The sequence below is a fragment of the Dromiciops gliroides genome, chromosome 4 (assembly GCF_019393635.1).
Source record: "Dromiciops gliroides isolate mDroGli1 chromosome 4, mDroGli1.pri, whole genome shotgun sequence".
Taxonomy (NCBI): domain Eukaryota; kingdom Metazoa; phylum Chordata; class Mammalia; order Microbiotheria; family Microbiotheriidae; genus Dromiciops; species Dromiciops gliroides.
Genome location: NC_057864.1, coordinates 210,858,212 through 210,882,737, shown reverse-complemented (window position 1 = coordinate 210,882,737; position 24,526 = coordinate 210,858,212). Strand labels below are relative to the sequence as shown.

Here is a 24,526-nt window from a genome sequence, read left to right as displayed (position 1 = left end):
AAATTTTATTTTAATCCACGCTTCATTTCTTCTCAGTTGGAATTGCTCCTTGGGGCTTGTGATGAATGTTAGGACAAAGAGGAGGAATTCCAAGTAGCCCCACTGTGTGCCTTGTCCTTATGTAGAGGAGGGGTTGGCTATTTCTTCAAGTAAATCTCTAGCCATTATTCTGGGTACTTTCTCCCAGGGACTAAAACACACAGAGAATTTGGAAACTGACAAAATGATGTAGTAGGGGTAGAATGTAGGGATGGAGTAGTTTACAAGGACAACCTGTAACCATTTTAAAATTGTACACAAGAACAATTATGAACCCAAACTGCAACATCTAAGACATACACTCCCCCAGTGTCCCTATCTATAGACACTGCTTGTAGGATAGAAAATCAGGCCTCTGATTTAAAGCTGATGAGGCTCTGGACTCACATTCGCTGCTAGGTTAGAGCAGAAGACCACTCAAGTATGAGCACAGGATACTGTAGCAGTCTGTAGTAATGAAATGATAGGGATTGGGGAGGATGTCACGCATCCAGACACCATTCTATAGCATGGTGAGTAGAGGGGAGGAGGAGAAGGGAGGATGGAGAATGGGTAAAGAATGGAACTAGAATAGATGGAAAAGATGCCTCAGATAAGGGAAAATATGATCCCTTTAAAAGGAGGACAGGTTACTATTGATGGGGATGGGGATGGGGGTGATGTCACCACATCCTCTTCTCCATTTTTTACCCCTGCTTGGCCTCGGCCATTTGGCTTCTGTGGAGAGAGAGCCTTGGAGGCCACTATTTCCCTAGTCCTCAGCCCAGGTCATTAAAAAAAGGATGAAATCAAGCTAATGCTCAGGTTCAGCATCCATACAAGACTCCCAGGGATTCTGGGGCATACGAGGCAGGGATATGAGTAGGAGAGCGATGCCACAGATGAAGAGGAGCACAAAGGAGGTGCAGGCACAGGCAAAGGACCAGGAATAATAGTATTCTATCCAGACCGTCTCCTCACTGTCAATCATCCGCTTCACTGACTGCCGCATGACTTCCACAGAGACGATGATACACAGGCCTAGAAGGACAAGCAAGACAATCGTTCTCAGGTTCTAGTCTGTCCCTCACCCACCTGCTGAATTTGGAGCTGGAAAGGACCTTAGCGATCATCCAGTCCAAGTCCTTTCTTTTAAAGATGGGGAAACTGAGGCCCAGAGACATAAAATGACTTGCCTTGAGGTGACACAGTTAAACCAATAGGACCAGGACTCAAACCTGGTTCTACTGACTCCACCCTGCCACGATTATCAACACCTCATTTTTAGACATCTTTGTATAATGTAGATAATGCATTAAAGATCCTGGAGAAAATTCCCCTGAACCTGAGGGTCTTAACTATTTCAAAAAATAATGAACTTGGAAAAATAAAAGGCATTTGTCTGACAATTCTAGAGCTATTAGCTCTATACTATCACATTGGCGATCCTATTGGCTCACATCACCATCAATCACCGTATCTCTATATACAAGATTCTCAGTTTTATATGTCTAACCCTAACCTTTCTCTTGGGCTCTAGTTTTGCATTATCAACTTCATCTTGTCAAACTGGATGTTCTATAAGCATCTCAAACTCAATCTATAGGCATCTCAAATGCCATATAGCTAGCCAAAACAAAATTTGTCATCTTTCTCCCAAAACCCTCCCACATTCCCAACTTCTCTCTTACTGTTGAGGGTACCACCATGCTCCCAATCACCCATGCTCACAACATCAGCATCTACATGTCTGGTCTGTTTTGAAGTCTTGTCATCTCTACCTTCACAACATCTCTCATATGTATGCCCTTCTCCCCGCTCACAGAACTGCCCAGAACCTCATCACCTCAAGACTAAATTATGACAATGGACTTCTTCATTGATCTCCCTGCCTCAAGTCTCTTCCCTTCTTCACTCAGCTATCAAATTGATCTTCCTAAAGTGCAAACCTGGCCATGTCACTCCCCTATTCAAATTAACTCCAGTGGTTTTGTATTGTTTCCAGAATCTGATATGAAGTCCTGTTTGGCTTTTAAAGCCCTTTCCAATGTAATCTCTTCCTCCCTTTCCAGTATTCTTAATCTTTACTCCTCTTTATATACTCTATGATAGATCAACATTGTCCTTATTGCTGTTCAAAACACTTCATCTCTCAACTCTTTGGCTTTTCACTGGCTGTCCACCATGACTAGAATGTTCTCTCTCCTTACTTCTACCTCTTAGTTTCTCTGGCTTTCAAGACTCAGTTAAAATCTCATCTTTTGCAAGAAACCTTTCTGGTCCCCTTCCTGCTCCCTCAAATGTTAGATCCTTTCCTCTCAGGTGACCTTCACTGATACTGTATATATCTTATATGTACAAGTCTGTCTTCCACCATTAGAATATGAGTACTCCAAGGACTGAGACTGTGTTTTTGCCTTCTTAAAAATTTTCTAGTGCTTAGCATAGTGTCTGGTGTATGATGTTGTTTAGTTGTGTCTGTCTCTTTGTGACTCCATTTGGGGTTTTCTTGGCAAAGATGCGAAAGTGGTTTGGCATTTCCTTCTTCAGCTCATTTTACAGATGAGGAAACTGAGGCAAACCCGGTTGAGTGACTTGGCCAGGGTCACTTAGCTAATAAATGTCTGAGGCTGGATTTGAACTTATGAAGATGAGTCTTTCTGATTCCTACCCACTATACCACCTAGCTGCCTATTTGGTATATAGTAAACACTTAATAAATGCTTGTTGACTGATTGACTATTAGTGCTTCATGAGCAATGATCTCTATAAGACGAACAATTCTTTCCTTTAGAAAAAAAGAAATTAAGAATCAAAAAGAAATGAGACTTTCTATATATCCCAAAGAATCCAAGTTGAACAGAGCTGGCCTCTATTTTGAATATCTCTCTGCACTAAAATGATAGGATCATAGTTTTGGAGCCAGAAGGGACCTTTAAGGCCGTTTAGTATACATCTCTCACTTTACTGATGAGGAAACTAAGGTCCAAGGCTGATTTGTGGGTTTGTTTTTAGAACTCCTATCATCTCCACTGCTCCACTTTAATTTAAGACACACTAGGCAATGACATTCACTTTACCCGGCCCTGCCCCCCAGCCAAACTTCCTACCTGCAAAAGCGTAAAACAGAGCTGCTGGCTTCAGAAGGTAATCCTTCTTTTTCCTGAAGGACAGAAGGATGAAAATGGTCCCCATGATGGTGAAACCGATGCTGAAGATGGCAATGGCTGCTGCAGAGATGCTGTATTCTACCGAGATATCAATAAGGGCAGAGACTGGTCAGTCTGTCCCTCTTCATTGCTATCTTCCCTGCTACCCAAAGTTTTGTCAGATGTAGTCTGTGCCACCAAACCAAGCTAGTAAAGTTTGTGTTTGTTTCCAGAGGATGAGGGAAACTCCCTTTGGGTTGGAATGACTGGATAGAATGAGATTCCTAAACAGGAAGGTGGGCATGGGGAGGGGAGAAGGTGGATAGTTTCCTGAATTTGAAGCCACAGATCCTCTGAGAAAGGAGCCAGGATTTGAGACATTAATGAACACCCAGAGTAAGATACTACCTAGAGTATGTAGCTCTATGTCAACTACATATTGTTTTTGTTTATTTGTTTTAAGTCTGGATCTTCATAGCTTACCCAGGCTAGAAGTGCAGTGATCACTCATATACCTCATCCTGCTTCTGATCAACATGAAAGTTTTGATTCTCAGGGGCAGCTAGGTGGCACAGTGGATAGAGCACTGGCCCTGGATTCAGGAGGACCTGAGTTCAAAGCCGGCCTCAGACACTTGACACTTACTAGCTGTGTGACCCTGGGCAAGTCACTTAACCCCAATTGCCTCACCAAAAAAATTAAAAAGAAAGAGAAAGAAAGAAAGGAAGGAAGGAAGGAAGGAAGGAAGGAAGAAAGAAAGAAAGAAAGAAAGAAAGAAAGAAAGAAAGAAAGAAAGAAAGAAAGAAAGAAAGAAAGAAAGAAAGAAAGAAAGAAAGAAAGAAAGAAAGAAAGAAAGAAAGTTTTGACTCTCTGTTTTTGACTTGGGTCCATTCTCCCTTTCTTAGGCAGCCAGGAGGCCTCCTGTGTCTTACCATATTGATGCCAGACTTAGTGGGGACACCCAATCAGCTTTAGTCCTACTGTAACTCAAAACTCTTGAGCATAGGTGATCCATCAGCCTCAGTCTCTCCAGTAGCAGGGATTAAGGATCTTCTACCGGGCTCAGAATCTGCTTCGTTGTTGTTAAATTGTGACTCTTCGTGACCCCATTTGGAGTTTTCTTGGCAAAGATACTAGAGTGGTTTGCCATTTCTTTCAACAGCTCATTTTTACAGAGGAGGAAACTGAGGCAAATAGGGTGAAATGACTTGCCCAGAGTCACACAGCTAGTAAGTATCTGAGGTCAGATTTGAATTTAGGAAGAATCTTCCTGGATCTACGTCTGCCACTCAATTCACTGTGCCACTTATTTGCCCACACTCATTTATTTTTTTTTGTGGGGCAATTAGGGTTAAGTTATTTGCCCAGGGTCACATAACTAGTAAGTGTCAAGTATCTGAGGCCGGCTTTGAACTCAGGTCCTCCTGAATCCAGGGTAAGTGCTTTATCCACTGAGCCACCTAGCTGCCTCACCCACACTCATTCTTAAAGACCACCAATGTAAACTACTGCTTCAGTAGTCCCCAAGGACTTCTTGAATATTCCTAAACCACTCACTTGCAGGGGGTCATTTATGAGAGGGGGAGAATCTAGCTTATATAGGTTCTGGGTGAGAACCATAAGGGAGATTTAGAAAACCTGACTTATTTTCATAGTTCCTTACACACCTTCTTTTAGGCTTTGATAGAAAAATGCTTATTTTTTCCTTTTAGCCAGTTTAGAATTCTAAGAAATACTTCTTTCATCCACACCTTTCCCAGATCATCAGTCTTTAAGGGATACCTAAGAGGCCTTCAACAAGGAGTAAAGGAAGAAGATGAACTTTAACCTGTTTGTCTTAATTAGCAGCTGGAAAGTCAGCCCTCTCAGGAAAGGACTTAGCATTTTTGTCCAATATAGAACCCATCTGGAAAACATAGCCAGACCCCTTTCCCAAGATGGTCTTACCTTTTTGGGTGGTGACTTCAAAGATTTCTGAGCTTTCTCCCGGGTTAAAATGCCTGAAGTATGAACAGTTTTGTTCTGTAAAGAAGGGAGAAATGGATTAAGTTGCTCTGGGAAGGACTCCGAAATCGAGCAGAGAAATGGGAAATGAAAAATAGGCTTGGCTTTATTCAGATATCAATAGGGAGCTTAAGAGACTAGGTCTCCTCCCCCTCAAGAGTTATTTGTTCCTGGAACCATCTCCATCTGGATCTTTTATTTGATAATGATGATTTTCGTATGTACATATGTAATAATCATTATAAAATATTCTATAAATATGATTATGTACATGAAACACGTGCGTATAAAATTTTAATCAGACCCAAATATTTTAAGAACAACTTATCACTATTGAGGGGGAGGAGAAGGTATATATCACATATGTATATATATGTGGTATATATATATATATTATATATATATGATGTGTGTATATATGTGCTACACATCTGGGTATACATATATACATTTATATAACTTTAAGTTTTCAAAGCACTGTACATACACCATCTCCTTGGATGACCTCTTGCCTTCCTTCAAGTTCCAGCTAAAACCCCACATTCTAAAGGAAGTCTTTCTCAGTTCCCCTTAATTCTAGAGTGCCTTGCCTCCATGATTATCTTCCATTTATTCTGTATACATCTTGTTTTTACATTGCTGTTGGCATGTCATCCATCCCCTTAGAATGTGAAAACCTTGGTGGGGTGTTGGATAAGCAGCAACTGTATTTTTTTCTTTCTTTCTATCCCTAGAGCTTTGCAAGAGTGTCTGGTACACAGTAGATTCTTTTTTTGGTGGTGGTGGTGGGGGCAGGGCAATGAAGGTTAAGTGACTTGCCCAGGTCATGAAGCTAGTGAGTGTCAGGTGTCTGAGACTGAATTTGAACTCAGGTCCTCCTGAATCCAGGGCCGGTGCTTTATCCACTGCGCCACCTAGCTGCCCCCCTCCCACAGTAGGTTCTTTTTTTTTATGTATGAGGTATTTTATTTTTTCCATTACATGTAAAGATAGTTCTCAACTTTTGTTTATACATGCTTTACAATTTCAGATTTTTCTCCCTCCCACCCCTCCCTCCCCCCCTCCCCTAGACAGCAGGTAATCTGATATAGGTTATATCTATATATCTCTATACATATACATATATATATATATACACACACACACACATATATATACACATAATAACATTAATCCTATTTCTGCATTAATCCTGTTACAAGAGAAAGAATCAGAGCAGTGATGCAAAACCTCAAAATAGAAAGAAAAAAAAAACCACAGCACCCAAAACAAAAGAAATAATATGGTTCAATCAGCATCTATACTCCACAGTTCTTTCTTTCTTTTTTTTTCTTGGATTTGGAGATCCTCTTCTATCATGAGTTCCCTGGAACTCTTCTGTACCATTGCATTGGTGAGAAGAATATAGTCCATCACAGTAGGTCAACACTCAATGTTGATGATACTGTGTACAATGTTCTTCTGGTTCTGCTCATCTCACTCATCATCAGCTCACGTAAGACCCTCCAGGTTTCTCTGAACTCTTCCTGCTCATCATTTCTTACAGCACAATAGTATTCCATTGTATTCATATACCACAACTTGTCCAGCCATTCCCCAATTGATGGGCACCCCCTCAACTTCCAATTCCTTGCTACCACATAAAGAGCAGCTATAAATATTTTTGTACATGTGGGTCCCTTTCCCCCTTCCATGATTTCTTTGGGCAAAAGACCTAAAAGTGGGATTGCTGGGTCAAAGGGTATGCACAGCTTTATTGCCCTTTGGGCATAATTCCAAATTGCTCTCCAGAATGGTTGGATCAGCTCACAGCTCCACCAACAATGCATTAGTGTTCCAATTTTCCCACAGCCTCTCCAACATTTATTATCTTCCTTTTTTGTCATTTTAGCCAATCTGATAGGTGTCAGGTGGTACCTCGAGTTGTTTTAATTTGCATCTCTCTAATCATTAGAGATTTGGAGCATTTTTTCATATGGGAATAGATAGCTTTGGTTTCTTCATCAGAAAACTGCCTGTTCATATCCTTTGACCATTTCTCAATTGGGGAATGACTTGGATTCTTATAAATTTGATTTAATTCCCTATATATTTTAGAGATGAGGCCTTTATCAGAAGCACTGGCCTCAAAAATTGTTTCCCAGCTTTCTGCCTCCCTTCCAATTTTGGATGCATTGCTTCTGTTTGTACAAAAATTTTTTAATTTAATATAATCAAAATCATCCATTTTGCATTTTATAATATACTCTATCTCTTGTTTGGTCAAAAACTGTTTTCCTTTCCAAAGATCTGATAGGTACACTATTCCTTTCTCTCCTAATTTACCTATGGTATCACCTCTTATGTCTAAATCATGTATCCATTTTGACCTTATTTTAGTATAAGGTGTAAGACGTTGGTCTATGCCTAGTTTCCGCCATACTCTCTTCCAGTTTTCCCAGCAGTTTTTGTCAAATACTGAGTTCCTATTCCAGAAGCTGGAGTCTTTGGGTTTATCAAACACTACATTACTAGTGTCATTTACTACTGCATTTCCTGAGCCTAGCCTATTCCATTGATCTACCACTCTATTTTTTAGCCAGTACCAGATAGTTTTGATGACTGCCGCTTTATAGTAAAGCTCCAGGTTTGGTACTGCTAACCCACCTTCCTGTGAATTTTTTTTCATTATTTCCCTGGATATTCTTGATTTTTTGTTTTTCCAGATGAATTTTGTTATTATTTTTTCTAGCTGTATAAAATAATTTTTAGGTAGTCTGATTGGTATGGCACTGAATAAGTAAATTAATTTAGGCAGTATTGTCATTTTTACTATATTGGCTCTGCCTATCCATGAGCAATTGATATCTTTCCAATTATTTAGATCTGATTTGATTTGTGTGAAGAGTGTTTGGTAGTTGTGTTCATAGAGTTCCTGGGTTTGTCTTGGCAAGTAGACTCCCAAGTATTTTATATTATCTACCGTTACTTTAAATGGAATTTCTCTTTCTATCTCTTGCTGCTGGACTTTGTTGGTCATGTATAGAAATGCGGATGATTTATGTGGATTTATTTTATATCCTGCTACTTTGCTAAAGTTGTTAATTGTTTCAAGTAATTTTTGACTTGATTCTCGAGGATTCCTTAAGTATACCATCATAACATCTGCAAAGAGTGATAGTTTTGTTTCCTCCTTGCCTATTCTAATTCCTTTAATTCCCTTCTCTTCTCTGATTGCTAAAGCTAACATTTCTAGAACAATATTAAATAATAGGGGTGATAATGGACATCCCTGTTTCACCCCTGATCTTATTGGGAAGGCCTCTAATTTATCTCCATTGCATATAATACTTGCTGATGGCTTTAGGTAGATACCCACAGTAGGTTCTTAATAAATGCTTGTTGACTTGAAAATATTGAGTAAAATGCTTGAAGAGCCTGAGGAAATAAGGACTGAATTTGTTGCTCGAGTCAGAGCAAAGTGAACATTTAGACCCATCCAGCAGATTGAGAAGCCAAGATATAGAAAGTTCAAATGACTTGCTAGGGTACATAGAGTTATGAAGGTGGCAGAACTAAAATCCAGAGTCCTTTAAAAATCATTGCAAAGTGTCTTGGGTTTCAAATCTGCCAGCAATCACCCCCGAAGCCCTTCTGGGACAACCTTAAAGTTAGAACAGAACTCTGCTTGGGCCTATGTAGGCTCTCAATGTAGAGCCAAATGTGACCATTGACCTAATTTCCCATAGCCCTTAGCAAATTCAATGTCAAAGGCCATCAATGGCCATAATGCTTTAACTCCCTGAATAAACTCCCAAGATGAAGCTTTCAACTTGATAAGAGTCACTGCTGAGTTATAAACCAGCAGTTTAAAAGTACTTATTCTCTTTTTTGTGTGTTTTGTTTTGTTGAAAACTACTTATTCTAAAAGGATTTTCCATCCTCCTCCCCAACCCCACCCCCCATAGATTTTGATTCACCAGGGAATGGGATTAAGCAATCATATGGTGCCTATGATGTGCCAGGCATGTGCTAAGCACTTCACAAATAGTATCTCAGTTGATTCTCACAACAACACTGCTATTACCCCCATTTTACAGTTGGGGAAACTGAGGCAAAGAGAGGTTAAGTGACTTGCCCAGGGTCACATAGCCAGAGTCTGAGGTCTGATTTGGACCCAGAGATTCCTGCCTCCAGGAACAGTGTTCTATCTATCCACTGTGCCACCTTGCTGTTGTTCTTCAGGCTGTTCAGTCCTATGTCAGACTCTTCATGACCCCATTTGAGGTTTTCTTGGCAGAGATACTGGAGCGGTTGTCCATTTCCTTCTCCAGCTCATTTTACAGGTGAAGAAACTGAGGCAAACAGGCTGAAGTGACTTGCCTGGGATGAAACAACTAGTAAGTGTCTGAGGCCAGATTTGACTCAGGTCCTCCTGACTCCAGGCCCCCTCAAGAGTAGTTTGTTCCTAAAAAAACCTCCATCTGGATGTTTTATTTGATAATGATGATTTTCACATGTATACATGTAGTAATCATTATAAAATATTCTATAAATATAATTATGTAATGATTGGAGTGATGCCACCTGCTGGAGAGTTACTGTAGGAAAGCTCCTTCATGAGGAGAAGGCATCTGAGGGCAAGCCATGTGGCCTTTCCTTGGAATTGGGAAGTGACGTTTGCTTGTGGGTACTGTCAATCAAGGCTACCAGTCAATTAGCTTGGAGATGTGTATGTGTGTGGATGGGATGTTCCCAGATTCACAGGAGGCTTGTGGGATGAAGAAGGGGCAAGACTCTCTCTTTTGTCAGGACTCTCATGGAGAGTGGAGCAGAAATGCAGGCTTCTTGAGATAGTTAGCTGAATCTAGGCCTCTTTCTCTCTTTCTTCACCAAATTCTTATTCTCCTTAATAAATGCTTAAAAGTCTAACTCTTGCTAAAGCTTCTAATTTATTGGCGACCACTCAGATATTTTGGACAGACTAGCTAGAATTTTAGCCCCTTACAATTATGTACATGAAACATTATATACATATGCATGTATAAAATCATCAGACCCAAATATTTTAAGAACAATTTATTATTATTTACTGTTGAGGAGGAGGTGTTTATCATATATTTATATACATATATGTGGTATATTTGTGTATGTATGTATATAAGTACTACACATGTACATATACTATGCTGCCTAGCTGCCCCACCCACCTATCTGTATTACATCGAAAAGCTGGAGGCTCATTAATTAATGGTGGTTTCAACTATTAACTTCAAAGCATACTGGGCTACCCAGTGTGGTGGGCACCTTGCCATCCTGCCTGCTATTTCTCCCTTCTTCCCAAAAGGGACAGGGACCTTCAGGTGGATCTACTGAGACCATGTGCCTCCTCCTCCACTCCACTCAGTTTTTACCTGGCACTGAGCTGCCCCCTTGGTGCATGAAGTGAAGACTCACCTCAACAGGCTGTATTTAGCTACCCTACCAATCCTTTACCTTTATGCTATCTAGTAGTGGGAGTAGTAGACTTTTAGCTCTGTGTTGAAGAGAAGAAAGGTATTTCTCTCCAGGCTGGCCCCACTCCCTTAGCTCCTCCTTTAGAACCAAGACTTTCTCTTTTTCTTGGAAGTGGGATGGGGATGGGCTGTCAAATATTGCTTGAAGTGCCAACTAGAAGACCAGACTCAGTCTCTTCCCATATGCACCTAAATGTATTTATGCATCTAAATGTGTGTATATACATATATATCTATATATATGCATACATATATGGCAGTATAAAATCCTCTATTTCTCCTGTATGCTTTAACATCCATTGCTCTGCCCCTATACATTTAATCACTGGGGATACACACAATGCCTTAGAGAAATTAGATTCTTTTAAAACAAATAGCAAAACAATGGTTTAAAGGAAATGAGTATTGGGGAAATAAATTCATCAATCTCTTGGAAAAACACAAGAATACAAATATCGGGAAAGTACAGAGTCACCAGTTTTTGTTTTCAGAAATAGGACAGATAAAACTGCTCTGTATCTGTTCCATGTGGCTTCTCTATAGTTTGGCTACAGTTTTTCTCTTAAAGTCTTGCCTTCTCTCCCACTACATGCAAAATCAAGGAAACAGCAGTAGTAACAGCAGTGGTGTGGGCTCACCTCCCTCCTGCCTCCTGCCATCCTGTGTTCCTTGGAACTTTTCAACAGCATCACCTCTTCTTTCTCCTTTAGGAAGGGGAAAAGGCAAGTCCTCTTGGGGACTTAGTGTATAAACATTGGAAACCAGTCTACATTGTCCTGTTACCATTATCACTACCGCTATTTTGATGGACACTGCCCCTAAGAAAAGGAAAATTATCTATCTATTTATTTATCTATCTATCTATCTATCATCTAATCTACCTACCTACCTACCTCCAAGCACCAAAGCCCATTGATATGGTGCTCTCTACTTATTGGTGCAGATCAATGCCTTGAGCCTGAATAAAGGGCACAGTTGAGAGAAAAGAGATTTTTGCTCTCTTAATTTTCTTGACAGTCTTTTAATCACTTCAGGTGCTTCTGGTTTCCAGCTTTGAGAAAGAAGATGGTTGATACCAACCCTACTTCAGGTTGCTGAAGGAAAACATTCTGAGATGAAGCCAACCTGAGAGAAACTAGCAGTCTACATCACATTCCCATCCCTAGATTGAGGAATTTCACTGGGTGAAATGAGGTTTTCTTTCTCTTGCTTGACTTGAGTTACCTTGTACCCAATGGAAAAACTTTCTCACTCTGCATTGTGTGGTGTTTATTATATTATATATGCTTTCTTTTATTTCCATTTTAAAATTTAATTTAATTTTTGCTATTCAACTTGGATAAATGGGTTGCTTTGCTAATTGCTATGTGTGTTCATTGTGGAACTGGTATTTGGTGGGAAGAGAGTTAAGGCTTTGATGTAAAGCTTGGGGTCCTGCTTCCCCCACTAATGAATGACAACCAAAAGTTAGCTTGAACCTGAAAACCACATCCCCTAGACTAATAAGACTTAAGAGAGCAGATAAGAAATAATTAGATCCTGGTACCCTCCTCTCTGGGGAGAGCAAAGTGGCCATACATCTGGCCCCATACTCTTGTTTCCTTTCTTGGTAGGAGTTAAAATCTTCCTTAGAGTAGAGGATTGGGGAGGGGAGGGGAGGGGCAGAGGCAAGATGGCAAGGACTTGCCTGAGCTCTCCCAAATTCCTCTCTAAGCAACTTTAAATAACGCTTCAAAATAAATCCTAGAGCATCAGAGTCCACAAAAGGACAGAGTGAAACAATTTTCCAGCCTAAGATGACTTAGAAGGTTGGCACTAGGATGAGAGTAGAACACAGGTTGTGCCAGCATACGCTGCACCCCAGCAAACCAGCAGTAGGCCTTAGGAGTGACTGAATCAACCTGGAACTCTCATAGATGGGGAAAGCCCATAGATGGTAATTGGGTTAGACAACTAGTCAGAAAGAGATTAAAGGTACCCCTTTGCTGGCACTGGTTTCAAGACTCTGTTGCATTGACCACATATGGATCCCAGTTGCAGTCCTGAATCACAGTCCCAGGGTGAAAAGGAGCACTAGTACACCAGAGTTTGTGGCCACAGCAGAGCAGGAACCCTTCTCACAGTTCAAGGGCAGGAAAAAAGTGCTTGTGGGACTTCATAGACAGGACCACAGGCCAGGAGAGTAGTAAACAAATCTTTTGTTTGATCATACTACCTTGGAAGAGCTGAAAGCTTATAGGCCCCCAGAAATACCTGCACAAAAAACCCCTGAAGCTTGGGTGCCCTTTCCACCCTGGGAGCAGAGCCCAACTTTCATATAAATTTAAAAGTCAAGAAATAGGCTGGAAAATGAGGAAGCAACAAAAAAGATCTTGATCATAGAAAGTTACTATGGTAACAGGGAAAATCAAAACACAAGCTCAGAAGAAGACAACAAAGTCAAAATTTCTACATCCAAAGCCCCAAAGAAAAATGCTTTCAGGCCCAAAAGGAACTCCTAGAAGAGCTCAAAAAGGATTTTTAAAAACAGATGAGACAGGTAGGAGAAAAATTGGGAAAAGAAATGAGATGCAAGAAAGCAATAAAAAAAGGAGTCCTCAGTTTGGTAAAGGAGGCACAAAAAATACTGAAGAAAATAATATCTTAAATAACAAAATAGACCAGATGGTAAAAGAGGTATGAAAAAAAATCTGAAAAAGAGAACTCCTTAAAATGGAAAAATATGTACACAAATTCACTGAGGAAAAGAACTCCTTAAAAAGTAAAAGTGACCAAATGGAAAAGTAGGTACAAAAGCTCAGAGAAGAAAATTAGTCCTTAAAAATTAGAATCGAGAAAGTGGAAGCTAATGATGCTATGAGACACCAAGAAACAATAAAACAAAAAAGAGCCTGCACATCACATTTCAAGAAATTATCAAGAACCAGAGATTAAAATAGAAGTTGAAGGAATCCACCAAGCACTTCCTGAAAGAGATCCTAAAATAAAAATTGCCAGGAATATTATAGCTAAATTCCAGAGCTTTCAAGTCAAGGAGAAAATATTGTAAACATCCAGAAAAAAAAAAAGCCAACCAATTCACATATCATGGAGCTACAGTTAATCTAACAGGAGATTTAATAGCTTCTACATTAAAGGATCAGAGGGCTTGGAATATGATATTCCAGAGGGCTGAAAAGCTAGGATTACAACCAACAATTAGGTACCTACACAGCAAAAATAAATATAAGCAGGGGCTGCTAGGTGGCGTAGTGGATAGAGCAGTGGCCCTGGATTTAGGAGGACCTGAGTTCAAATCCGGCCTCAGACACTTGGCACTTACTAGCTGTGTGACCTTGGGCAGGTCACTTAACCCTCATTGCCCCACAAAAAAAAAAAGAAAAAAGAAAAAATGAATACAATCCTTCTGGGAAAAAATGAGCATTCAATAAAATAAAGACTTTATCAAGACTTCCTGATAAAGAGACCAGAGCTGAATAGAAATTTTGGCTTTCAAATAGAAGACTCAAGAGAAGCACAGAAAGGTAAACAGGAAAGAGAAATCATAAGTGATTCAATACGGTTAAACTGTTTAATTCCTACATAGGAATGTGAGAAAATAATTATTAATAATGTTTTTTTGGGGGACCCAGAGACACCCCCCCATTCAGGAACTCTGGCTGGTTTCTCAGAGCCAGCCCAGGGACAATAGAAATGCAAATCAAGCTCTCAGTAGAAGGTCTGTCTTTTACTTGACCCTGAGATCAGCAAGGTAAAGTTCATTTTGGTATGGACCACCCTCAGGTCCTGTCAACCAATAGAATTGTGTTGTGTTTTTTTGTTTGTTTTTGTGGGGCAATGGGGGTTAAAGTGACTTGCCCAGGGTCACACAGCTACTAAGTGTCAAGTGTCTGAGGCTGGATTTGAACTCAGGTACTCCTGAATGCAGGGCTGGTGCTTTATCCACTGTGCCACCTAGCTGCCCTTAACCAATAGAATTGAATGATGCTAGCCAATTAGCTTTGAACAGTGTGTAAGGGCTTATGCTCTCTTGGCCTGGCACACCGAAGGAGATAGCCACAAACACCCCATCCCCCCTTCTCTAGCTCTAGGTAATGTAGGGCTTCTGGACTGAACTTTGGAGCCATGTGCTTACTATTTCTCTATGGTGCTGGGGGCTTTCAGCTTGCCTTAAATGCAGTCAACTCTTTACTAACATGTAATATGATTTAATAATAATGGCTTGCTGCCAAAACTGGTGCAATGGACTCTAATTTTTAAGTAGCAATATATTAGTAGCCCCAGCTAAGTTCCCCAATAACTTAGAACAAAGACAAGCTTCCCCCCAATATTTTCAAATGACACGGGAAAGTGATACTTGTAACTCCTAAAAATGTTATCATTATTACAGCAGTTAGGAGGAGTATACATAGACGGAGGGCATTGATATGAATTTAATATAATGGGATGATTATCCAAAAAAATAAAATGAAAGGGTAAGAAAGAGGAATGCTGGGAGGAGGGGAAAAAACGAGGTGGAATGAAGTAAATTATCTTACTTACAAGAGGTGCAAAAGAGCTTTTATAGTGGAGGGGAACATGGGGAAAGTCAGGGAGAGTGAATGAACCTTATTCTCATTGGAACTGGTCCAAAGAGGAAGTAACATCCATACTCAGGTATAGAAATCTATTTACCCTACAGGAAAAGTAGGAGAAGGGCATAAGAAAAAAAAGAGGGAGGTGCTATTAGGAGGTAGGGAGGATTGGGGGAGGTGGTAGTCAGAAGCAAAACACTTTTGAGGAGGGACAGGGTGAAAGGAGAGAGTAGGATATACAGGGGGAAATAGAATGGATAATAGTAATGATAATTAGTGATAGTAATCATAACTGTAAAAAAATTTTATAGCAAGTTTCTCTGACAAAGAAAGGACTCATTTCTCAAATCTATAGAGAACTGAGTTTAATTTATAAGAATAAGAGCCATTCCCCAATTGATACAAGGATGTGAACAGGTAGTTTTCAGAAAAAGTAATCAAAGCTATATCTATAATCATATGAAAAATGCTCTAAATCACTATTGATTAGAAAAATGCAAATTAAAAAAACTATGAGGTACCACCCCACATCTATCAGATTGAGTAATATGACAGACAAGGAAAATAACAAATGTTGGAGGGGGTCTTGGAAATTTGAGACACTAAAGCACTGGCTGGTGTAGTTGTGAACTGATCTAACAATTCTGGAGAGCAATTTGGACCTATGCCCAAAGGGCTATAAAACCATGTATACCCTTTGACCCAACTACAAGATCTGTATCCCAAAGAGATAAAAACAAAAAGGAAAAAGACCTATATGTACAAAAATATGGCAGCTCTTTTAGTGGTGGCAAAGAATTGGAAATTGAGGTGATGCCAATCAATTGGGGAATGGCTGAACAAATTGTGGTATATGATTGTAACAGAATATTATTATGCTTTAAGAAATGATTAGCAATATTATCTCAGAAAAATCTGGAAAGACTTACAGGAACTGATGGAAAGTGAAATGAACAGAGTCAGGAGAACATTGTACACAGTAACAACAATATTGAATGATGACCAGCTCTGAATGACTTAGCTCTTCTCAGCAATACAATGATCCAAGACAATCCCAAAGGATTTAGGATGAAAAATGCTATCTGTCTCTAGAGAAAGAACTGATGGAATCTGAATGTACATCAAAGAATTCTTTTAAAAACTTTTTTTCTTATTTTGTTTTGATTTTTGGTCTGTGTGTTCTTTAACAACATGATGAATAATGGAAATGTTTTGCATGACTGCACATGTATAACTAATATCAAATTGCTTGCCTTCTCAGTGAGGGGAGAGGGGACAGAAGGAGGAAGAGAGATAATCTGGGGCTCAAAATAAAAAAAAAAACAATAAATCTTTTAAAATGTTTTTACATATAATTGGGGGAAAGATAACATATTAATGTTTTTTTAAAAAGAAGAGTCTAGAGATGTCTCTTTTGACTCTTTTCAAGTCACTTTCATGCTATTTGTGGAGGAACAACTCACTATATATGCATATCTACTCATATCAGCTTGCATGCTCATAATAGGTACAGCAATACAACAGATATTAGTATGTAAGCATCCAACCATGCAAAAATTATCTCAAATTTTCTCAAAGAAATTGGTCTGACCTATAAAGGAAACACACTGGAAAATTGACTGTTGAGTTATAGTCAAAAATGAAAGAAAAAAATACTAGTTTTTCTCTAGTGGGTCTCTAAAAGTCTGAGATAACCAAGAAGAATCAGCGATTGAGAATCTCTCCAGTGGGTCCCTGAAAATGTATAAGGGGTCCAAATATATCCTGGATGGAACCCCTACAATACAGCATCCCATGTGCTTCCCCTAACTTTCACTCAAACTCACAGATTAGGTCCCCAGAGAGTTACTTTGAGGCTAAAGGGGGTACCATGAAAGGACCTTTTCCTAACACTATCTTTAGCTTAATTTTTTTGTCCTATCTCATCACACCTTTGTCAAATCCCAATAATAGATTACTTCCACTGTCTCTTGCCTTCACTCCTAGTCACATGCTGCTAAATGGAACTGAAGAAAGCAAGGAAATGGTGGTGACTGTATCCTCTACACACTTATGTTCAAAATCTTAACTGGGCCCTCACTACAAGGTAATTCAGTATACATCCCTAATTGATTTGCTTTTCCTCTCACCACAGTGGCTACTCCAAATCTTTTCATCCCTCTTCAAGTCTTTCATAGCACCCTCTCTTCTAATACTCTCAGCTGAAGACCCCAACTCAAGATCTTCATTGAAAAAATTGAGGTTCTTTGATGAGAGCTCCCTTTTCTTTTCTCCTCTTCTTCTTCCATCCTCATTTCATATCACTCAGATGTCTTTCCACAGTCTGTCCTGCTTCATACCTATCTCTCATGATGAGAGGCCCTTCATCCAGTCAAGGCAAGCTCTTCTATATACATACATGATCCCATCTCTTCCCATATTCTCAAGTAGATTGTCCCCTTCCATCATGTCTACTCTCTACTCTTTAATCATTACTACTGGTTGCTTCCCTGCTACCTGGTACAGGCTCTCATCACCTCATTCCTGGACTATCACAGCAGCATTCTAGTTGGTCTCCTTACCCCAAGTCTTTCCCCACTCCACTACATTTTCTCTCTCTCTCTCTCTCTCTCTCTCTCTCTCTCTCTCTCTCTCTCTCTCTCTCTCTCTCTCTCCCTCTCTCTCTTTTTTAGTGAGGCAATTGGGGTTAAGTGACTTGGCCCAAGGTCACACAGCTAGTAAGTGTTAAGTGTCTGAGGCCGGATTTGAACTCAGGTACTCCTGACTCCAGGGGCGGTGCTCTATCCACTGTGCCACCTAGCTGCCCTTCCACTCCATTCTCTACTCAGTTGCCCAAATGGTTTTTCTAGACATAGTTCTGACCATGTTATTTCCCTGCCCCCTCAGTTCCCTGTTTCTCCTCTAGTGAGCTCCAATGTCTCCCTATTGCTTCCAGGATCAAAATAATCTGTTTATTTAATACCTTTTACAACCTAGCCCCTTCCTACATTTCTAGTCTTCTTAAACTTTGCTCCCTTTCACACACTGTTAAGATCTAGAAACATTGACCAACTTGTTCTTCCTCAAAATATTCTATCTCCCATCTTAGGGTCTTTGCATTGGCCTGTGTCTGAAATTCATTCTTTCTTTGCCTCCACCTACTGGCTTTCTAGACTTTATTCAAGACACCTCAAATCCCACATTTTGCAGGAAGTACTGCTAATGCCTTCCCCCAGAGCTTACCTTGCACTTCAACTCTGTATATCTTTTATATACATAGTTGTTTAAATGTCTACCCTATTACAATCTGAGGTCCTTAAGGGCAGGAACCATGGTTTCCCCTTTCTTTGAATCCCTAATATCTGGTACATAAGAAGTGCTTAATAAATGCTTGTTGATTAAGCATTTTAGAAGGACATTGCAGGATTTGGCAATGCCTTGGGGCTATGACCTTATCATTGAATTGCACATGCAAATAAATGCTGGTTCACAGAATTGTGCATGACAGAATGCTGGCTAGTAAAAACCTTATTTTATTAAAAAAACCCCAACAACAACTAAATGACACCACAAATTATGTAAAGCAGTTTGGGAATGCTGCTTTCCAGAGAAGGGAAGGTGTTAGTTCATATTCTAGCTTCATAGATACCAGGGTCTGATGCCTTTTTATGGCACAGAGGTGATGTGGAGTTTATAAGGGCTATATCAGTAGACCACTGGCCTGATGAAAGATAATGTGTTGATTGTCCAAAAACCGAGCTTAGATGATAGCAGAGAGTTCTAGAGGAGGCAATAACTGGTGTAGATAAACTCATCACCAGAGGGTTGGACATAGCAAGCTAAGGAGATGATGAAAGAAAAAAGAAAAAAAAAGATGATGACCACTAAGGTTATGAAGGAGTTGTGATTTGCATCAATGAAGGGAGAACCTAACCTAGCAAAACCACAGCTCTTTTTGAAATACCAAAGTGTTCAACCTCTATGGTTAAACTATTGCTAATATCCTCAGGTAAACCCTTACAATGCGAGGCTACTAGGATTTAAAAAAATATTTTTCAATTAATAATTATTTTTTCTTCCTCCTACTCCCAAGACATCACCCATAGGAAAAAGCAAACAAACAAAACCCTCATAACAAATAGTCATAGTCAAACAAATTCCCAAATTGGCCATGTCAAAAAATATAGGTCTTATTCTACATTATTAAGCCCATCAACTCTGCCAGGAAGTTGGAGGCATAGCTCAGCACTGGGAAAAATTTCTAGGGCTCTGAGCAAATTCCTCCAGTCGAAAATATTTCCTTCTTCCTCCAATTTTCAGAGAGCACTTTATCTGTACCTCTCCTATGCCTACATCTTACCACACCTTGTATCCATCTACTTTGTATTATATTTATTTGTATAGGTACAGTATCTAACATCTAAACCCCTCAGAGGCAAGGATTGTGTCATTTGCAAAAAAAAAAAAAAATCTGGGTAGCCCCAGTACTTAGCACAGTACCTTGCACGCAGAAGGAACTTAATAAATAATTTGTAGTGTTAAATTCAATTGAAGTGCTTGCTCTCTGTCAAGTCAGGGAGAGTGCAAACTCCTGGGCAAATACCTCATGACCCCACTTAGGGGTTTATCTACACCAGCCATTGTCTCCTGCAGAACTAGGTTTGGGTTAACCCCTGAAATTCTTGGTTTTGTTAATATTCTGTTGCAAAGTAGTCCCTTCCAACTAATCATTGTTGATGACAGTAGAAGGACAGAGGGAAGTGAATGAAAAGTTGAAAATCATTAATTGATTAAATACTTTGCACCAAGTTCAGGGGCTACAGATAGAAAAAGAGACAATCCCTGATCTCAAGGAGGTCACACTTTACTGGGGGAAACAATACATGGAACAACACCATTTCCACATGGGGTAGGTGGAGTTGATCTCCAAGGGCATTGAATAAGTTGCTTTTTTTCTCTCTTATCTACTGAACTTTGCGATCAGGAAGAAATACATGGGAAGTAATAACAGCATCTTCACCAGGAGATGGGGAATGGTGGTGAGAGGATATGTCTGTCTGAGACTGGATGGCCAGATCAGGGGGAATTTGAACTGATCTCATCTATGTTGTTACTGTAGTTTGTAGAATGTTATTTTATTTAAGGCCTTGGAAAAACCAGCTGAAGAAATTTCCTGTTTCTCAAGATTAAGAATTCTATAGTGGTGGGGCAGCTAGGTGGCACAGTGGATAAAGCACCGGCCCTGGAGTCAGGAGTACCTGAGTTCAAATCCTGCCTCAGACACTTAACACTTACTAGCTGTGTGACCCTGGGCAAGTCACTTAACCCCAATTGCCTCACTTAAAAAAAAAAAGAATTCTATAGTGGGGCAGCTAGATGGTGCAGTGGACTCACTAACAACAAAAATTCTATAGTTAGGAGTCTTAAGAAGTTTATTTCACCTTCCCCTCCTTTTTCTCCTCCCTCTTCTACCCAGGTAGCACCTCTTTGAAATTTCATTCTGATATCTTGTCTGTCCATGTTAGGAATGATTCAGGTTTAGTTAAAGGAAGGATGTTTCTGAATTTCAAAGGCAGACTGCAAATGGATGATGCTATTTGCTGGTGATTCAGGGCTGCTTCCACTTGGAACTGGAGAAATTCAGGGAGAGGTGTCCCTGAGACAAGAAGGATAAGAACTTGAAAGTGAAACAGAGCATTTTTTTGTTTGTTTTTGTTTTTGCAGGGCAATGAGGGTTAAGTGACTTGCCCAAGGTCACACAGCTAGTTAAGTGTCAAGTGTCTGAGGCTGGATTTGAACTCAGGTCCTCCTGAATCCAAGGCCAGTGCTTTATCCACTGCGCCACCTAGCTGCCCCCGAAACAGAGCATTTTTGCAAAAGAAAGAGAGGCCAGAGAACTAGGTAGGGCCATGCTGAGATTATTGATGAGCATAGGCTTTGCCAGGGGCTGAAGGGTTAAAAAAAAAGGAGCAGGTGCTCAGTGGCACTGGTATAGCCAATGCTAAGCAACGACCAGGATGGGAGGAGAGGTTACAGGAATATAGCCCAGCTTCATGGACTATATTCAAGGCATGGCTCCTGGGACAGGTCATATGCCATTGCCCTGTGGCACAGCTCTCTAAGTATTCTGGTTTCTTTCTTGTGTGGACTGTTTCCTTACTTGAAAAAAAATCATTGAACTTTAAAAGGCAGGTTCCCTAGGGTAAGGTGGGTAAGATCAGACCTTTTCTGCCTATACTTAGTTTCTGGAGAAGCTGCCTTGCCCTGTTCATCCTCATCTCAAGGGAGTTGGGAAAGTGAGCAATATATTTATAGGGCCACATTTAGCAGGCAACCAAAGAGACCAGGGCATCTCTGCTATGCAACATCTACACACCCACATGCGAGTGTCCATCAAGATTCCTCCTCGTGTCCCTGAACTATCTGTCTTGAGAGTCTGTTTTCCTGTGAAATTCCTGAGTCTTAAATGTATTCACTAGGAGCCAGAGAAAGCAAGAGGTTACTTGAAGCAAATGGTGTTGAGGATGGAGATTGGAGGATGAGGTTTTGAGTTTTTCTTCCAAAAGGTGTGCTCTGAGAAATGATTGACATTTTATAGAGCCCAAGGGTCTCAGGCTCTGTTTCTAGGACTGATTCCCAAACTGCAAACATCAGTGATCAATTTGTGAAACTGGATGTCGATCCCGACCAGTCTCAGGAATAAAGATGCACCTAGACCACATTGCTACTTTGGAGAGAAACTGCAGCAATACAGACTCTTTGAACCTTAGAGATCATTTAGTGCAGCCCCACAATTTGCACTGGAAGAAAATGGGCCCAGAAGGTTTTAGGGACTTATTCAAGGTTACTCAAGTGCTAGGTTAGTTGAGCTGGGGTTTGAATCTAGCTCTTCTGATTTCAAATCCAGTCATCTTTCCTGACTCCCATCCAGCTGCCTCCCATGCCTCTGGAGTCATACCAGGCATTTCTTTGGTCGCTTAACCTCTGCCTCAGTTTCCTCAATTATAAAGTGGCACAAATAATAGTACCCCCCCTCCCAGGAGTGTTATGAGGCTCAAATGAGATATTTGTTTTGTTTTGGTTTTTTTAGTGAGGCAATTGGGGTTAAGTGACTTGCCCAGGGTCACACAGCTAGTAAGTGTTCAGTGTCTGAGGCCGGATTTGAACTCAAGTACTCCTGACTCCAGGGCCGGTGCTCTATCCACTGTGCCATCTAGCTGCCCCAAATGAGATATTTGTAAAGCATTTAACACCATACTTAACACATAGTAGACTTTTAATAAGTGCTCATTTCCTTAATTAGTGATTTAAGTAGTAGGACATAGGTGAGTGTTATAAATTAAAAACAAATAACTTGTTGATTTTGAAACCACTAATCCTTTCATTTCTTTTGGCTCTCATGTTCTATTGTTCTGTGATTCTAAGGCAGGGCTTCTTAACCTGGGGTCCACGAACTTTTTTTTTCTTTTAATGTTTTGCTGTCTTTTAATATAATTGGTTTCTTCTGTAATCTATGTCTTTTATTTTATGAATTTAAAAACATTATTCTGAAAAAAGGTCCATAGGCTTCACTGGACTTCCAAAGGGAATCCATGACACAAATAAAAGTCAAGAATCCCTGATTGAAGATCCGGTACAGCAGTTTCAGATGGAAAGCCACTGAGAAAATCCCTGCTCTTTACTTCTTTGCTTTTCTGGTCCTTTGTCCTGCCTGTCTATCCTTTTTTTTTTTTTTTTTTAGCAAATAACCTCTGCCTTAGGGAGACAAAAATAACTAAAGACAGATGCACTATATATACTCCCTAGCCATGGAAGGCAATAGCATCATCACAAACAGTTGCCATCAAGATCTTAGGGACTGGAGTAAACAAGCAATTTTCTAGAAAGCTGGGAAAGCCAGACATCACCAGTGCATCAACTGCTCTTTTCCACATGCAACTTATTTGGAGGGATAGGGATTGAGGTGGGGAAAGAAAACAAGGAAACAGGCACTTTACCCCCTGGTAGGCTGATAGGTCCGCAGCTCTTGTCATTGGTGTTGCTCATGTAGATCCGTTTGGTGGCAGAGCCTCCAGAGACCAAAAGTGGGCTGCCCTCACAGGTGGCATTGTACTTTCCACCTTGGGGCTCAGAACAGCCCAGTGATCGTCACCACTGCAGCCATCACAAGCAGATGCCCACCAGGATGATGCAGAAAGTCAACCGGACTTTCAGTGCCTTGGCCATGATGACCAAAAGTGGGGTTCAGCAGGTTGAAGTCAAGGGAGCTGCTTCCCTCCTGTCCAAATGGTTTAGAGCTGGCCGAAGCAGACTGAGGCGGTGGGTGGCAGCAGTGCCAGACAGGGGTGTGGGTTGTAGGTTGTAGGAATGGTGTCTTAGTGAGCCTAAGCACTTTCAAATGTCAGCCCCAAGGAGCAAAAGGAGACCAGCCAGGCACTGAAGCATTTAGGCAACTGGGACGCAAGCACAGCTGCTAAGTCTTGTCAGGGGCAGTGAGAGAGGCTTCTATTAATGCACACATCGAACATATTCAGAGCAGGTTGCCACTGCTCAGGTTACAGTATCGTGCTTCCCAAGCTGGATCTGGAAGTCCTCATGGCTCCCAGCGGGGAGGGAAGCTGTCTCTGAGCAATGACCCCACCCCTTTTCAGTGGGGAGCCTCAAGGAATAGTCATTATGAAATAGCTGAGTAGGGTGGGGAAGGAAAGTCATCTCAAATACTTTGTGTGTAGTTGGGGAGGGATGTCACATGGTTACTTGAGAGTCTGACTGTTAAGAGGTGGGGGAGGAAGATGATATTTGACTGAGGATGGTGGATAAAACACCTTACCCAGATGGAATGAGGGAAGAGATGGTCTTTTTGAATTCAAAGTGTGCCTCTCTCATTGGGGTTAAAGGTCATACAGAGACTCAGAAAGATTGACTTGGGGGGTGGCTAGGTGGCGCAGTGGATAAAGCACTGGCCCTGGATTCAGGAGTACCTGAATTCAAATCCGGCCTCAGACACTTGACACTTACTAGCTGTGTGACCCTGGGCAAGTCACTTAACCCCCATTGACCTGCAAAAAAAAAAAAAAAGATTGACCTGATTCTGCAGAAGTGTGAAGGGAAGATAGCTATGTAATTCTGCCTGAAGTAATTCAGGGTCTTCAGGATGAGCCAAAACCTAGCACTCACTTATTTTATTTTATTTTGTGGGGCAATGAGGGTCAAGTGACTTGCCCAAGGTCACACAGCCAGTGTCAAGTGTCTGAGACTGGATTTGAATTCAGGTCTTCCTGAGTCCAGGGCTAGTGCTTTATCCACT

General features: G+C 40.6%; 1 protein-coding gene across 1 annotated transcript; it reads right to left on the bottom strand.

The window, feature by feature from the left end:
- Nucleotides 1-24,188, bottom strand: CACNG1 (calcium voltage-gated channel auxiliary subunit gamma 1). Its single transcript, XM_044004931.1, is given in 7 exon segments — nucleotides 1-1,059; nucleotides 3,129-3,266; nucleotides 5,115-5,189; nucleotides 23,217-23,280; nucleotides 23,282-23,302; nucleotides 23,304-23,385; nucleotides 23,387-24,188. Coding segments are annotated over 7 exon segments (666 nt in total). The 5' UTR covers nucleotides 23,446-24,188; the 3' UTR covers nucleotides 1-832.
- Between the last annotated feature and the right edge of the window lie 338 nt (nucleotides 24,189-24,526).